This window comes from Apis cerana, linkage group LG6, assembly GCF_029169275.1.
Source record: "Apis cerana isolate GH-2021 linkage group LG6, AcerK_1.0, whole genome shotgun sequence".
Taxonomy (NCBI): domain Eukaryota; kingdom Metazoa; phylum Arthropoda; class Insecta; order Hymenoptera; family Apidae; genus Apis; species Apis cerana.
In genome coordinates, this window is record NC_083857.1 from 9,685,953 (window position 1) to 9,704,569 (window position 18,617).

The 18,617-nt window shown below is 43.0% G+C and overlaps 2 protein-coding genes across 2 annotated transcripts in view; one reads left to right on the forward strand and one right to left on the reverse strand.

The window, feature by feature from the left end:
• LOC107993768 (N-alpha-acetyltransferase 15, NatA auxiliary subunit) overlaps positions 1-18,617 on the forward strand; it is a 46,626-nt gene that overhangs the window by 3,173 nt on the left and 24,836 nt on the right. The gene's annotated exons all lie outside the window — the stretch shown is intronic.
• On the reverse strand, positions 4-16,819 carry LOC107993767 (uncharacterized). The gene is given in 3 exon segments (XM_017050373.3): positions 4-4,320; positions 16,519-16,640; positions 16,643-16,819. Coding segments are annotated over 3 exon segments (3,426 nt in total). The 5' UTR covers positions 16,692-16,819; the 3' UTR covers positions 4-1,065.

Here is an 18,617-nt window from a genome sequence, read left to right on the forward strand (position 1 = left end):
AAGTTTGCATTCCTTGCATCATTTATTTTTATCAATCAATTACTAAATATAAATAACTTCAACCGTCGTAGAGTTATTTATATTTAATATCTATTCGTTAACAATATAAAGAATATAATACTCGTAATTTATTTTTATCGTGGCTTCAAATAGAAGAAAATTTCATTCATAAAGTTTCACTTCTTCGAATTTTTTAAATTTGTTATATTTTATTTCTAAGTTCAAATAATCGATCTTAAAAAAATTCATTTGTCATTACATTGACACGTATCGTTTAAAAAAGTACTTTACACAATCCAATCCTACAATAATAATACCGTTTATTAAACGTATCTCATTAAATATTTACATACACAATAAATTTTTTGATCGATTCATCGTATAAGAAATACAAAAGAATAATATCAACTATAGTGTCAACTAACTACGATATCGAATACTGTCCGTAGAAACTATCGTATACGTTGATTATCGATATATAATATCTTTATTAATTATTTTTCTTCTACACAAAGGAAGGAAACTTCGTAGAAACAATATTTATTCCATGCATGCATCGGTTATAACATATTTCGTTTAACGATTTATAAAAATGCACTCTGTGCGCTCTACGACAGAATCTAAATATCGTCAATCATAATTATATGTACACAATACGCGTTTACTATCGATCATTAATCACAGACAACGCGCGAGTACACGATTTTCTTTCAAAAGGACCCGCGCTTACCTATCGTCGCACACGAGCGGCACTTACACTTACGCACGCACGCACGCACGCACACACCTACGCACACTCTAAAGCGGGGATAAAGTTAGATCGCATATAAATTAAGCATTTAATATAGCATAAACGAGGCTTATCGATAATCATCTATCTTAATCATACGTACAAGAGATACACGTTATATACATTTACACGTACAATAAATATCCTAGTAACGGTACAAAACGTTTCGTCGTTTGATTCACGCGTTGCGTTCTATATGACACGCATTTCCATCGTGCGTCCTCGATGATTGATATATGGCATTACGTTGGCTGCCTCGCCGCGTACAAAGCGTATCACGCGTTGCCCGGCCTCCGTCGACGTCTAGGCAGCCTCGTTCCCACTCTCGAGTAGAGGTGGCCGGCGCTATGATCCGGCCTCTGCGTGATCGCCTGCGGCGTTAGGAAGTAAAAGTGACCGCCATCGCCCGGCAATCGGTACGCGAAATAGGCCTTCGGTTTTTCCGGCTGGTTCTCGCGCGCAGGGATCGGCTCGATGAATTCGGCATCTGGGTTTAGGGTAGGTCGCGGATCGCGGTAGTTCACTTTGATATCGTCCTCCAGATTGATGAGCTCCGCGTCGGGATTGATCGTGGGTCGTGGGTCCCGATAATTCACTTTGATGTCGTCTTCCAGAGATATAGGCAATTGCGGGTAAGCAACGTCGTCCAATTCTTCGGGGGACTCGACCACCGGTACGTAGTTGTTGTTGGGCGGGCCGATCCTTTGATTCACGAGCGGTTGGGACGGATAGACGCGAATCGCTGCCAACGGTCGATCGTCCCCTGATTGGTTGTTATCCGTATGTATTCCGTAGTTGGGTGGTTGTCGATGGTCGACCACGGTGATAAACTCGCTGTCGGGATTGATCGGCGGCAGAGGGTGCCTCTCGTTGACGAGGATGTCCTCTTTGAGGGAGTACGGCTTCTGGGATTGATCCCCGTAGTGCACCTTAACGTTGGGTATCTTGTACACGGGTGGTTCGGGGCTGTTGAAATTCTCCGCGTAACCGTTGTAGCTCGGTGTCTCGGCTACGCTCTTCAGTTTGTTGGAGTACAAGGGAGTGGTGCTCGGTATATTCTTTCCGATCTTCTTTCCAAAGATCGTGAAATACTCTTTCGTGACATCGTCCAGCAATTTCTCCTCGTGGCGAGTGTAATAAGCTTGTTGAGGGTTTTCCGTAGTGCTTATCACCGAGTGAGCAGTGGTGCTCGATTGAAAGATCGGATGCTGGTTTTTGTACACTTCCGTCCTGATTCTCTTTTCGGGCTCGTCGTATCTCGGCCCGTTATTGTAATCCGCCCCGATTCGAATGTTTTGATAATCGTTTCGATAGGCAGCGTTAACCTGCTGCCTCTGATTACCGCTTCGCTTCGAGTAATCGGCCGCTTCGAAACTGTACTGATAAATCGGCTTCGGTTTCGCCTCCTGCCTGTAATAAGCCTGCGGTGGCTTCGAGGTGGTGTAAGAATAAGAAGGCTGCACGGGTGGACGAGCGGGGACGGTCTGATAGTAAAGAGGCGCGCGATCAGGTAACATGCGTTGACCGTGAGCTCTCGCCGAGCTGCTCCCGCTGTACTTCGATGAACTTTGCGCGATCGTCGACTCGCTGTAACGAATTGGTCCAGAATTTTTCGCCGGCGAGCCTATGAACCCAATACCGTTGTAATCCTTGGACGCAACTGTCTCCACCCTGTAATATTGTTTCTTCTTCCCCTCGCGTGGTCGCGTCTCGAAAAACGGCGACTCCGTTGTAGTTTCGTAATAAACCGGATTCGGGGGGGTCGTGCGGAGGGGTGGCTGCTCGTCGTTCGATTCCTCGTAAAAATAGTACGATGCTTGACCGTTGTGCGATCGTTGCGGGTTGCCGGTAGTAGTAATGATACTCTTTATCGAGGCCGGCGTCACTTCCACGGGTCTCTCCAAGGTGGACTGCGTGGACGTGGCGTAGTAGGCCATTATAGGAATCGTTTTACCCGTTACCACGCCCGACCAAGCTTCGTTCTTCCGCGCGCTCTCCCGGCTCGTTACCTGATTCTCCCCCAACGGGCCAACGTTGTACAATTCTTGCGGATTCTCGAGCGTGGTGGATTTGTCGGGCGCCGATGTCGTTACTTCCACGTAAGGAACCGTTCCCAATTTCACCCTGGCAGCCGATCTCGTCCCAACCGTCAGGTTTTTTCGCGAGGTTATTCTACCGAACACTTTCGTCACGCCCAATGACGCCGATCCTTGCTTCGCGGTTGGTGTCGCGGTTGGTGTCGTGCTCTTGTACTGTTTCGTAGTGAGTTTTCTGGGCGGTAGATAGGTGGGCCTTGGCCTCGGCAACGGTGTTGTTTCGGGCCGTTTCTGCGTGTACTTCTTCGTCGTGGTCTTCTTGTCCTCGAGAGCAGAGAAGAAATCCGGCGGGGGTGGCAGGATGATTCCCGGTACCAAAGGGCCGGGCGGTACAGCTGTCGCGTTGTCCTGCTGATAATGGAAACTGTAGGGGGGTGGGTAGTAAACGGATTGATCCTCCTCGTCGTAGTCCGATTGATTGTTGGCCGGCGGTGGCACGAACACCGCGCCGGGTGGTATCGCGTGATAAAAGGGTGGAAAACTGGCAGGCGGTAAAGCGTCGGGCAACTTCTCCTTTCCGCTCAAATTTCCTTCCTCGGACGACGCGTTCCTCGAATCGGGCATCGATACGACGCTCCCGTTGGAGAAAACCGTGAAAAAGGGGTCGTCCTCCGATAATAATCCCTTGGTGAGGAAGGAATCCTTTCCATAGTCGACGGTCCCGTTCGGCCCGACTTCCTTGGTCCCGTTCGGGCCGATGATCTGTATGGGCCCACCTTCCGAGAGTTGTACCGGAAACGGTGGCGGTACCTTCGGTTTCGACGGTATCTTGACCTGCCTCCTGGGCGCCTTGTAGTCGTCGATCGGTGGCCAGGTGTGTTGCACGATGTCCCCGGCGCTGGTCCGCGTCGCCTCGTGGCCGGGAAATTTCCCTCCCCTCAACACGAGCACGTGATTCTCCGCCAGCCAAATCTCTTCCTCGTCGAGGCCACCCAGATTCTCTATCGTGTCCTTGGGCACCTCCGGGTTACCCAAGTAGCTAATTATCCCAGGCCGTTTAGGGGATCCGGTGGCGTAGATCTCGTTCTGGATCAGCCCGTATTTCCCCTCTTTCACCTGTTGGGAGAGAGTTTTCTTCTCGTCGTCCTCGTCCTTGCGCCCGGCCTTCCCCTCCTTCCCGTTCCCAGACGACGACAACAGGATATCCTCGTCCCAGAACGCTTCTTGCTTCGTATCCGTGGCTCTCAAGTGGCCACCGATCAGCCTGTGCGACACTTTCCTCCCGACTTCCGTGGTTATCTCGTTCTCTCTGCCGGTCGATGACTTGAAACTATTGCTGCTGCCGGCCAACGTCCTCCCCCCTCGATGAACGGCCTCTTCCGCGCCGACGTGCCGCCTTTCCCTGCTCGTCGATGATGCGACGATCGAGATGCCGCACGTCGCTAGTAATATCGTTAAGAGGAGCTTTCGCGCGGCGAGTCTTTTTTGCATCATCTGGAACAGGAAATGGAATGATTCTTTACTTCCTATGTATTTTCATCTTTCTCTCCGATGTGTTTTTCCGCGTTCTTCCGTATTTTCAATCTCGAAGAAAGAAAAATCGGTATAATGGATAATCGGTATAACGAGATTTAATACCATTCAGCCTGGCAATCATCGGCTCGTGCTTCCTTCAAAGCAAACTGGAATCGAGTTATTCGTCGCGAGACATACGGTGACTGCCACCTGGCTCGAGGAAAGTATAAGTTTATTCTGCGGAGGTGTTTCCGTTCCACGGGAGTAACTTTGCTTTCCCCATTGAAACGGCAACATTTTCTCAACTATTGCATGGAAATAATAATTCCCGTTATTAGAAACTGATATATCAGTAATTTTTTCCCGTACAAACTTCAATCTATATTATATATATATATATATCAAAATTTTCGATCGGAATTCAATAAAATTTTATCGTCCCTTTTGCTTTTCGAGTAGAAAAATGCTCTTCTCATCTCTCGAAAATAAAGTCAGCAAAACGATAGGATTTTAATATGGAGTGGAACAAAAAAAAAACATTTCCTCCTCAAAGTTTAATTTTCGAAGAGGAGAATTTGTTAAAATTTCACGTGGAATCTCGCGAATTTAACGGCGGGAAATAATATAAGAATGCAGGTCCGGAGGGGGCCACGCCTTTCCCTCGTGAACAGCTGGTGAACGGTGGTCGACAAACATTCACGGGTCACTGGAGTACCCAGGCCTTTGCAACGAGTAACGACTCGCAACCGAGTGAAACAAACCTAAGTAAGCCCGACCGTTTCGTCGACGCATTGAGAGATCCGCGGCCGAGTCGTCGAGATCTCGCGGAAGTAACTTCGCTTCGTGACACGTTCGCTTCCGACAAGAATCTGAATTTACTGCCTTTATCTCCGCCTTTACCTCGCGAGACATTCGGAGGAAGGATGTTTGAACGAAGATAATTGAGCTTTGTAATTTATTACCGGCAAACGAAAGGATAACGAAGTTGTTGTACTTGATTTTGTCAGACGGATGGTTATGGCAACGATAATCTGTCGTTTCTAAACCGAATCTATCGAGGATATTCTCCGAGTAAATTGTTGAACGTGGAGCGTAACAAGCGTTTTATTAGCGGAAAAGGTCGAAAAAATAGTCCTCAAATCATCCAATGGTCATAGAATAATCCTATTCTTCGGAAATAATTTAAATTTGAATTTTCACCCGAAATTAAAACGAAGCATTTGTTGCATTAAAAATTGTTTAAAAATTAAAACTGTGGAAAATCAGAGAATACAACGATTCAACGATCGATTCTTGGAAAAAGTTTTGGAACGGAAACGTCTGTTTAACCCGACAAACATACGACGATAATACGTCGTTGAGTTGAATAAAAGAGTACCTTTCTCTCGATTTCCGTAGCAGCCAGCCGCGATTCTCGGCGTATAATCGTTGAGCAGGACGTCGTCGAATGGCCTGTAATCGAGTTGGCACACGCAATAATGCGCTTCTTCCGAGGGGAACGTCGAGTTTGCGCTCAGGCAGCCGCGGTTCACGACGATATTATTCTACAACGACGAGTGACGACGATTTCTCTCCGCGTGCGGCTTTTTAATCCCGGCCAGGCGAAAACGTGACGGAATCGTGAAATTCCTTCTCGGATATCGACCATCGGCTACGCTCGATTCCGCTTCTATCTTCCGCTCAGATCATCTTCATCGCCGCGAGAATGATTCGTGTTTTCGCGAGCCGATAATATTTAATCTAATCCGCGTGGCGAGGATCGCTGCCAACAACTGCCAACCGCTTAGCTTTCTCCTTGTTGGAAGCAATGACTTTGAAAATAATCGTCCACGAATCGTGCACGCGTCCATCGATTTAAAAAGCATTAGCTGGCCGTTCTAAACGCGATGTTCGCTTTCCTCGGGACCACGAGGAAGATGCTCGCGCGAGTAACACGAAGGTCAGTCACGTCTGCAGAGAATACGATCGCATCGCTTTTCCTTGAGAGACACTTTCCACGAACTAACACGCAAACACGGCTGATTGCATTCCGAAAACATACGTTTTTTACGATTATTCGAGAAAGGAGTTTACTACTTTTTTTTTTTTTTTCTTTTCTTTAACTTCTCGAGGAATGAAGTTATCGAGATAACGAACTGTGTGTAATTATTCGAATACCTTTTTAAAGAAAGAAATTTAATTTCGAATTATCTTTCGAATTATCTTCTGTCTTTCCATTATTTTAGAAAGTTTATACGTAATTTGTAGAGATCTCGAAGCAATGTAACGTGTTTGTCTTGGAAAAAGAGCACGATAAACCTCAGCGTTTCGAAACGGTAGATAAAACGTTTTAATGAGGAGAGGAGAGAATGATTAGCAACTTAAAATCCTCACCCAGCTAGCCGCGAAAGACGCGAGAACGAAGAGACAATTTCGATATTTCTCTGTTAAACTCGAACGAAAAATTAAATTAAAATTGCAACGTACACAACGTATATTCCTCAAGAGGTTATTGTACAAATTCTTCGAGCACTTTTAACACGTTTTATAGACGGTTATAGACAGGGCAAAGAAGTGAGAAAATCACTGAAACGCGCGACAAGAGGGCGAAGCTGGCGAACAACCGCTCGCGTTGGCATGGTACACGTGACTGGCCGGTTTTCATCACCTTTCCCGGTGCACCGGTTCCTCCAAGGACGCTCGTTTGGAAAGGTGGAGCCATTTCCACCGAGCGACACGTCCACCTGGAAGCGAGGAAGTCGTTGTTCTTGATTAAGATTCGCATTAAGGTTCACGCGATCACCGCCTATTCTCCTCGACTAATTCGCGTGTAATCGTAGATAGATCTATCGGTTTTGCAGGTGGCACGAATTCCCTTTTGACTCGCGTTGGCGAAAGAATAAGAAAAAGAAGAAGAAGAAAAAAAAGATTTCGAAACGAAGGCTTTCACTTTCGTGTAGCACAACGCTTGTGAACTTTTTACTCGATAAGGGATTTGTGAAATGATAAAAAACTGGATTACGGGTTAGGTAATGTCTTTTGTCGTTGACACGACGAGTTGTCATATCTTGTTTAGTTCGTTTAGTTCATTTATTGGAAAGGAATGTGTCAAAATTAAAGATTTGTAAGGTTGTCAATCTTTGAATATTTCTAATTTTAAAGAGAAATATCGTGTAATAGTCGATTTTTTTCAAAGATTCTTTTGTATTAAAAAACAGGGTAGAAAAGTAAAGATAATTTTTTTCGTAAAATATATTTCGTAAATGTTTCGTGTATATTTATCTTTCCGGAAGTCATACGATTAAATTTCACAGAATTGAGAAATTGCCAATAGATGATTCTCTGGTATTAATAATTTACTTTGAATAAAATTTCGAACAAGAAGAATTCTAAAAATAATGAATTGAATTTATTGTTCACCAATTGTTCAAACAATTCTAGAATTTCGAACACCATAGTGAGTGTATCAAAACAATTGAAAAGAATATCGAAATGATGACGAACGAATACGGAAAATTTAAATTCTTCTCAACTCAATATCAATTATATATAGCAAATCGTATGATACACGTCTCTACACAACTTTCTCATATTTCATTCAAAGTCTAATGAACGCGTTGAGCGAGACGCACATAAAAAAAAATCTCAAACGAATAATTAGCATAACCACTCATTCGATATGACATTTCAAACTCACTGTAAAGGCGATTTAAATTCTACCCTTGTTGAAACGAAAGTCCTTCGTTGCTCTATTTTTGTATTTTCGCGCGCGTGAAGGGACAGGCTCGGAGGAGGAGCCTATTGCAAAAGGAGGAACGTGATTCCGCAACGCGAATCGCCGATTTTTCGCGATGTGACGTAAGAAGAACGATACCCATGGCGTTGGCAGGTGCCGTTACGCTATCGTTACGTTACTTGCCTGCCGTAATATCGTTCCTCCAAGCCTTTTTTTTCTCTTTTCTTTTCTTTTTCCCCCGCTAATCGCGTGAGATCTGACCGATTATCGTTTGGAACGGTTCGAGAGCAATAAAACACCGATTGTGATTCAATCAATGGACCGTCTGGCGTAACGGTACTCACGTAGGTGTAAATAGGCAATGAAAATCGAAGGTTAAAGATGACTGACCGACACTTTTTAACGTGCTCTTTCTTTTCTGCGAATCGATTAACAAACGCGTTAACAAAATTTTTGTCCCATCAAAACTTCCATTCCTGTAAAATTGAACGTAGAAATCGGGAGGGGAAAATTTCTCTGCCCTTCGCTACGCCAACGAGAATCCTATATTTTACGTATATTGGCTGTTTCGATCCCTTAACCCTACAATAGTACATTTATATTCTGGAATAAGCACGTTTTCATATTCGTATCGAAAAATTTCGTAATTCGAGCGATTTTCATTACGATCGCGGATTATACGCGCGCGCGAGCGAGCACGCGGCCTTGAATGCAGGTCATCAAAAGCGCGCGGCGACGAAATGGCATTGAATCGAGGCGAGGGAACGGCGGTTCCCTCGAGAAAAGAGGCGGTGAAAGGCTGAGCGCCGAGTTCGAGTGCCGATTTATCGGTTGAATATCGATTCGATCGAAACACTCTCGGGGAGAGAGACGAGGAGAGAGAGAGAGAAAGAGAGGAATAGAGAGAGAAAAGAAAAAAGAGCGGAGAAAGAGAAAAGGAAAGAGGGATTTTTTCGAGGCAACACGTTGCACAGCTCGTGCTCGTGTACGCGCGTGCCTCGCGTAGAGGCCCCCGTGGCGAGTTATCCAATTCGGTTTACGCTTTCAGCTACTTTCCTTTTTGTTTCGCGTCGTGCTCGGTGAGCAGCATTAATTCCTTAACGCCTCTCAGCCAACTTTCGGCGCGCCCCTAGTTGGTTTTATTATGCTTCCTGTTATGACAGAGACACCTGCCCTCCTTTGTGTGTCCCCCATTGCGACGGCGTTAGCCTCCTAGCTGAGTGCAAGAGTAGAATGTATAAGTCCTTCGGTTTGAGGAGTGTTAGACATCGCGTGTAATACTTTGTAATTTCTTTCTACTTCGTTTGATGATCGCTCGATGGAAATTAAAGAATAATGCGACGAACGGATCGTTAATTGTTTTCGGTGAAACGTCCAGATTCGATCGTGTATTAAAATTTATTAAAATTGTTAGAATTGTGATATAATTGTGCGTGAGTTCTGTTATGAGCGCAAGTCTTTTTTTTATTGAATCGTTACGCACGATTCGATGTTAAAAAGGTTATTTAAATAATTGGACGTTGAATTGGGTAAGTGACGGGCGCCGACTGAATTGAAACGATTCCAATGATGTACACAGATCTGCGTGTGATTTGTAGGTCATTGACTCGGCGAAGTCTGCTTTTTTGTCGCAATGATCCAAGATCAATTTCGTCGTGTCGCAAAGATTCATTCTTGCGCTTGTAATTTTAGTTTACTTCTTTTGACTTCTTTCATCACCTATCTTCGTGACTAATTTCATGCTTGGGATAAGCAATAGCCTACTTCCTCTTTTCTTATGTGTTCTTTTATCTTGTAATTTTTATAATTTTGCATTCTATTTTTTCTTTTTTCTTTTCGGTTTACTTTCACTCTTCTTTTTGTCTGCAGTAATATAATCCATGTTTGTTTTTAGACCATGTGTTTCATATTTAATGCTGCTTAGATAAAAAGAAAATTTTTTTTTAATTTTGTTTCTAATTTCGAAGCAACGAAAAATTCGCTGCATTCGAAATTTCGTAAATTTCCAAATTTTCAGACCATTCACGTTGTTCGTAGCTTCGCGTTTACGTAACGTAGAGGTGAAAGCTGAAACATAGACTTATCTTTTGTCGTTTAAAACTAAACTCGGTTATCTGATCCTCGTATCGAGAAACCTTTTGTCACTTTGCCATCGTTAGAAAAAAAAAAAAAATATATATTACACGCAACGAAGAAAAAAAAATTTCATCCTTCTCCCAATATACGCTATTCTTATATCCGACAAAGAACTTCCAACTCAACAAGAAGATCAGAAAATTATCTTCCAAATAATAATAAATAATTTCTGTGCCAGAGCCAAATTTCTAATTCAATTAATTCTTCAAATAATTTTTTTGCCGCTCGTTCGAGCAATTATAACACACGAGTCATCATCATTGTTACATCACAGATTGTAAAACGAAACACTGATGAGACAGATGCACCTCGCGCCCCCCTCCCCGTGTAAATACTACCGTTAAAGGAGTAGTCCACAGGTGGCGCGAAGAGAGGAGAGAAATAATCGAGCGGAGCCGCGGGATGAACGAGACGAGCATATTATGCAAGCGAGTTGCCTTGCAGAGCAAGCCGGTCAATGCCAAGGTGTACCACTACGGTCGCTGATACTCCTCTCCGTGAGTTCTCAAGCCGGCAACCTCATCACTGATAATTTCGCCTCGCGGCGAGCATGGGGCCTCTATCTCGATTCTCGAATGTCTCGTTCACGCGAATCGACGAGGCACTGTGCCAGTTGGCTTGGCTATTCGCCGAGACGAATAACAGAGATTCGAGAGCGGTTCGATCTTTCGGTGGATTTGATCGTGATAGGAAGGTATCGAGTTGGGATTGTTGATTCGATATTCTCGAATCTTTTGAAGAAAATTTGGGGTTTTAATCTCGGGAGAAGAGGAGGTTTCTGTGAATTTTTTGATTATCGAATGATTATTTATCGTTCGCTGAATCGGATGGTAAAATAAACAATCGTTCTTCGGTAAAAGTTAGTGGAATGAACGAGTGGTGGGTTGATTTAATAGGAATTTCAAAGTGAAATTGTTGTCAGTTTGTTGAGGTGGAAGATAGGATTCGAGATTTAAAAAGAAAGAAATTTTTTAACGAATTAAGAAATCGATTGGATCGATCGTGTTACGTATAAAATGTTGGAAATTGATAAAATTAATTCGACGAGTAATATTTACTAATTTAACGATATTTTTCGTTGCCAAATGTTCACATTTTCATCAAATGATCAATCTTATAAATATTAATAGAACGGCCAATAAAAATCATTAGCTAAATCTTTGGAATTTCATTTTCGCATATTTATTCGAGAATTAATGATTCGTAATATAAATTTTTCAAAAGGCAAATGATGTCAGTCTATATGTCTTCTATGAAAATAAATCATAGGCGACCTAAAAATCGAAGGTTTAGAACGTTTCTGAAGGTTTAGAAGAAGCGCTGTTTTCGATTATTTTTCAAAATCTTGACGATTATTTCAAAAATTAAATTAAAAGTATATTTTACAATTCTCGATTTTCCGAAAGTAAAAAAAAAATAAATAAATGAAATTTTTTCAAATTCAATACGATTAACCAAAAAAAGAAAAATATCTTATTGAGCCACGATTGTCGTTTCGTCAAAGATATTCCGACAAGCATTATACAAAGCTATCGCAACGCATATGGCGTATTCCACCAATACCGGTTTACATTTTTGTCGCGACTATAAAAGCCGGTACCGGTCAGACAAGGTTAACGGCCCAATTTTTTTTTCATCGCGCGAACATCGTCATTTTTTCGATTTTTACCCCCTCTTGTATTTATTGTTACAAACAAATGACGAAATTTTTCGTGCCGCAAGGATATGCAAATTTCTCCTACCTTGAATTATATCTGCGCCGTCTATTTCAATATATACGTTCGAGTTGAACGGTCAAAAATATTCTAGTATTAATTTTCTCAAGTTCTATTTTTCTATTCTTCGTACGATAAATAATTTCGTATTTCTTCTTCTTGAGATCGGTTTAAAATTTTATCACGTTACATCTTTTCAAAGGTGTATGATGAAAACAATCACGATCAAAAAATATTCGATCTACCCTGAAAGAGCATTTCTCGTTTTAAAGCATAATTCAATGATTGAATTTATTCGTTTCTTCGATCGATCTTGGATTATAGAAAGAAAAACATTTTCGAACCTCGATGCCGAACCTTTGGTCGACTCGTGAGCGAAGCGCAGTCAAGCTATGGAGGCATAATAATTCGTATGATAAATACAGCATCGCTAATTTCATAAACACGTTCGCGATTTTTTCTTTGTTCGCTCACCTGTTCGCCTTCGTATGACGAACGCATCACGTATATATATCGTGAAATCGGTGCCATATTTTAAGAGAAATAACTCGACTCGACGTGACCTTTCGTCGTTCAGCAACAGCTGAAATAGATGTCCCGGTTAAAGCATCCCGTTTTAGGCAAAAATCGAATCCCAAGGACTGTTGTGTCCACCAATTAACCGCCAGTTTCCAATTAGTCACCGATTAGTCGGCCGTTGAGCAGAATTTTTAACATTTAATAAGCCTCGTTTCGACTCCAAGGACTTCATAAGGCCGCATAAGTTGAAACGTTTCCACACTGTTATAATTCAATTGATTACAGTTGGAAAACGCGATTATTCGTCCGTCACCTGGCTTCATCAACGAATCAGATACTCGGATTTAGCGCAAGCGATTCATTTTACACGTCCGACCATAATATTAGAGAACTGACCTATTAAAACAACACGATAAAACTTGTGATGTTTCATTATGCAATTTCGTCATCGTAACATTTGCATAATAATTCTATGTTCAATACTTTCGAATTGTTTAATCCTCTCTACGCTTCCACGTGATTTAAAATTTACGTTAGTCGAAGCACATATATTTTTAAAATTTTATCATTTTATTTGGCAACAATTTTTTCTCACGAGCAAAAAAATCCCACTTATTCGATAGATACGATACTTTGTAATCAACAATGATTCTCTGAATAATAATTATTTATGAATATTAACAAATATCAAATTTAATAAAAATCTTCTCGTAACGAAACATCTCGATGATGAATATGACGCATCGGTTAAGAAATTTTAGACGACACAATGTCATCTTTTATTCGATCTTGCCTATCATTCACCGTGACTTTTTTTTTTTTTTTTCACACGTCACGTCACAAATCGAACAAGTTTAGTCTCTGGATGAATCATCACGCCTAGAGGACGAGGTATTTAATTTCGAAATTCGCGTTTCGTTCATATACGACGTTTCTCTCATCAAACCGTTTATTCCCACACTCGACTCCCTCGACCCTCCTTATCGCGGCCGCAACTTTTGATAGACGCAAATTAAGGAGATCGGTGGACAAGAGGGAAAGCTCGAGCCAAGGTCAAGCCAAGGTCCGTGCATTCGTATTTTTACTACCCATCCAGCCTCGTGCCGCTGCTCCTCTTCCCTCCCTCGTACTCCAGATCGCGAGTAAAAATTTATCGCCGACACGATGCGCCTCGTGGTCGTTCGCTCCGTAATTTATTAACCGACGAGACGACTTTTATTCCAAGCATTTTTATCTGATAACAATTCTCCCTCCCCCCTCCCTCTTCAAGATGAATGTAACACGTGAAACTTATTTAAAGCCGTTCCATGATTCAATGTTGATGTCGCCTTTAGCTTGTGTAAATAATTGTAAAGTGACGTTAAGTGCAAGTTGCAAGCGTGTAACTGTAGTATCGAAAAATCTTTATGGCGTTTCGTCCTCATTTTTCCTTTTCTTTTCTTTTTTTGAGGAATTTATCGTTTTATACGACCGTGCTAATAATCCCGTGTCATGCTCAAGATCTTCTTCTTATCGAAACAACACAAAATTCTCGCTTGCCGAAACTTGTTTAAAATATCCAGAGTGTGGACGATTTTCTTTTAAAATCCGAGTTCGAGCCGAGTAATATTAGAATTTATCGAGACTCGCTTTCCCTGTTTTAATTATCTTTTTTTTTTTTTTTTACAACTTCCTTCATAAATAACGAATTGCGCAAGTTGATAAGTAGTTTGCGGTTCCGGTGCTCCAATCAACTGTGATCGCCGCGCTTGCGACAGTGCGAGAGCCGATCGATCTCGTGGACCCGATTTTTCTTTCCCCGGATCCCACAATATGGATAAACAACCGAGAAACAGCCTGATGGAAATCAGATTTCTAGATCGTAATTCGCCCCCTGCGTCTATCGCCAGACGATTGGACGTGCGTCGAAGAAACAAGGACGTGGGTTGCTCAATCGGTGTACGCCGCCCGTCCTCTCACGACGCTGATAATCGCGAAACGAGCACGATCGTTTGTCACAATTTCATTTAATTGCTCGGCGAACGGGACGATCATCATCATCATCACCATCATCATCATCATCATCATCCGTTGACACGCTTAATTCGAAGCGAGCCGTCGTCCAATCCAGTTATATCCGCGACAAGTCCTTCGAAGTCTGGCGAGCCATTTAAACTTTAATAATCGTTGGTCAATCGGAGATGCCTTCCTTCTTCGTTATTCGCGAAGGAAAGGAAACTTTTCTATTTTCCATCCTCTGCGAACAGAGAGATGGATCTCTACGGAGGAACTCGGTCGTATTAAAATCCCGCGCGAATTTCTTCCAATCTTGGAACGCACAGCGATCGTGGTGCATTCCATCGAATCTCGATGGTCGTTCCTTCCTCAACGGGGACGATCGATCGTTGATGGGCGACAAGGAGATTTCTGGAGAAATTTAAGGAGGGAAGAAAAATATTCCCTCCTCGTTCCCCACATCTCGATCCTGTGTCGAGCTAGACACAGGTTATTATCTCTTTTTTCCAAACGAAAACGTGTCCCCGCTTTTTGCCTTCGTTTTCATCGACGCGGTTATGTCAAAGTGAAAGCCGCGTGTAAACGCGCGAGTAGGAAGCACACCGATCTCTCCCCCTCCTCCGCGCCAACGACGAATCCGCGGTGTAATTAAGCGGACACGTGAACCTCGGTTTATTGCACGCATCGATCTTGCCGGAAATCTTAACTTTCGCGGGTTGACCGGATACGACGGGAAAAAACGTGAGGAACGAATTTCTTTCTCTCGAGTTTTTTGGAGAGAAACGTTTCCCTTCCCCTCTGTGGCTCCCTATTCAATAATAACACGAATAAGAATAATAATCCACATCCCGTCTAGGATAGTAGATGTTGGAGCGTCCCTCGGAAGTGTCATGACATTTTAGTTATCATTTTTGGAGGAAGAAAGATATTGGGTCGAGGGAATGGATGAAATTTCATTCCTTCGCGGTGTGAAATTAATATTATTTTTTGTTATCGCGTTGACTGCGAGAGATGTCGAAACCACTTATTTTAGATATATAATTTTAATGTAGAACTGTGTTACGTATCGAAGGATATATTCGTCACGATGTTTCGGGGAAAAGATTTATCTCGCGTGTCATATAGAAATTTGATAAATCGGTAGCGACAGTTTTCTTATCCCTCTAAATGTCACGAGTTGTACGAGAATATTTTCTCCCCGTGAAAGCGCTCAACAGTTTGCTCGAATAAACGTTGCAGTCGGAGCGGTTTCGATCATTCATTACCACCACGAGTCTCACGATCCGGTTCCCTCCAATCGCGTACGTAGCACGGGTTTCGATCCAACGAATCTCGCTTCGTTCCCATCCGTTCGATTTTTATCCGTTCTCGCCGATTATCGCGTGCATTCGCTGGATAAAACAAGGAAGGAGAGAGAGAAAGAAAAAAATCGATAAATATTCATGCCGGAAAACGCAAGGACTTCGATCCTTTACCTGCCTCTTGATACGACACGTGAACCGCTATTCGACGATGATTCACGGGAAGCTATGCCGCGCTCGTGTCCGTTATATAAATTTCCTCAACGTTCCGCGCATTCGAAGGAAAACGTGCGAACCGGGTAAGATCCGATTATCTGGAAACGAATCCTTCCTTCCCATCCACCCGTTCCTTATCTCAACTATCGTAACCGTGAATACTCGCGAAAGTACTCTTACCGTCGATTCGCGATTCTCTTAATCGTAAAAATTTATTAAACATCTTATACACGCAATTGCACACCTCTGCCTCACTGTATACGATTCCATTCATACATCCATCGCTCGAGTTCATTCGAAATGAATAATTTGAAAATGGGACTCACTATTTTTCTCCGATCCAAACTTGCCAACGATCGTTAATACAAAGAATCTCTCCCTTTTCGTTTCTAACCACCGTCCTCTCTCATCTACCACGAACGAAACGAAACGTGACACACGTGACGCGGCCCCGAAACGAAGAAGAAAAAAGAAAGAAAAATCGTCGGATCGACGCGACCCAACAACTTATCACCGATAACGATACGTGCCCATAACACTGCTCCCGAGATCAGAGAGCTAGAGCTATAATACCACTCACTGTGTCCGTCCCTCCCGTTGCACTTGGACGGCGATGAAGAAACGAGTAACCTCCCGGCCGGTGCGACCGCAGATCTTTATATCGGTGGATCCTACTGGCCCTGCGCCAGTCTGTCCCTCCACTCTCTCCCGCGCGAGAGACAACAGGAGGAGAGGCCCAACGCTTCTCTGCATACACGGTTCGAGGTACGCCCGTCGCGAGTCACCGTCGCGAGAATCAGCGTGGTATCTCGCGGCGAAAAAGGGATACACGCCGCAACCTGGATCGTGTGCGTCACGAGGCTCTCCTACGACTGCCGCGCCAGACGGATCACGTTGTTCACGCTTGCACGCCTCTTTCACCCTTCCTTTTTTGCGCCCGATACACGCCCCCCCTCCTCTCGCCCACCTAGCCGGAATCTCGGTCCCCGACGAGACGAGATCGGCTCGAAGGAAAACGCGCTTTCCACCTCTCCGTGGACTTACTCCTACGTTGAGACACTTTGTGCACGGGCCCGGACCCGTGTGCGCTTTGAATTTCTCATTTGCCATTCGTCGAGATGGATGGATTCGAGAGACAGTCGTGTTGTCGAGGATATATATTTCTTTTCTTTTTTTTCTTTTTTTTACGTGGAAGGAATATTTGTACGTGATGTACAAATGATCTGGCGGTGGTGGTGGTGGTAAGTTGAAATTTAATCGTGATTTCGAACTTGTGAAAATTTGCTTCGATGTAACTGTAGCGTGAATTTTTGGACATTTTTGAAAAGACTTAATTTTCTTTCATCATCGCATCGATATTATCGTAGAAGAAAATAAATCAGTCGAGGTAATATTTCGTGGAAAAAAAGAAAAAAATCTCTAAACACTTTAAAAATAATCGACGGGTGGAAAGGATATAAAAATACAGGCGTCGAAACAGGATCCTGAGTCGAGGTTTCTCTCATTCATTTGCCGGCCGATATTTCCATCGACACGTCCAATTAAATAATTTTTCCGCAATGCCCACTGATGCAACACCGATACAATCGCGCGTTTGTCGTAAACGGAAACGAGCTTGGGAAAAACCTGCTTTTTACCGATCGATCCCGCGCGGTGACTCGATAAAAAAGGTATTCGCGACAGGTCTCCTCTTTCGAGCAGATTTTTCGTTCGCGACCTCGGAAATAATCCTGTCGCGTTACGAGACACCTTATGTATCTTTACGTAAATTCTTACGTACGTCATCTCGTTAGGCCGCGTTCCATCATCCGTGGCGATTCAATCGAGGCGGCAAACAGATTCTTTCGAGAGTGGCGTAAAATGTTGGAACGTTGGTTTATTATTGGGTGGCCGGCTGGCCAATCGTGTCACCCAGGTAACGAGCATGGAACGGATACTGTCGAGCTCGTGGAACAAACGTGCCACTCAGGAATGAATCACCTTGCATGAACGCGAACAGGCCTGTTGCATGTTAATTGACGTGGCCGCTGATCTCGGTTAATAACTATCGTGTGTTTACACCTTTTTTTTGTTTTTTGTCTTCATCGTTATTTAATCGAACAACGAAAATGTAGATGCATTGTGAAAGGGCATCGTGACGATTAAAGGTTGAAGAATTGGAGATTTGGAATTTATTTGATAAAAATAATATTGGGATTATACTGATAAATCTTGAGGATTTATTCTTTTAGTTAATTATTGAGAAAGTAAATCGAAATTTACTCTCACTCGTTGTATCGAGGATTTTTTGAAAGAGGATCTAACATTGTGAGAACGTATATAAAAAGTATAAATGGTATCAATGGAAAGATGATGTGTAATAATCATTCCTATACATCATAATTGAGTAATTGAAACTGCCGTCAATCTCTGAGCGACGGGCCCTCGCGGAAGTTCTCTTCGGCGTCAATCGAATGTATGTATAATACGGACGTGATGGTCAAAATGTCGAGAGATCCTCCAAAAAATTAATCCTCCATTGATCCTTTCTTACTCGTCGTCGTAAAATAAAAAGGGCCGAAAAGGGGGGGACGAAGAAAAAAGAAATTGTTAAAATTAACTTTAAATAATTGAAAACAAATTAAAATTGCCGCCAATTTAAATATTTCCTTCGAGTACGCGTCGATCGATCTTGTTTAC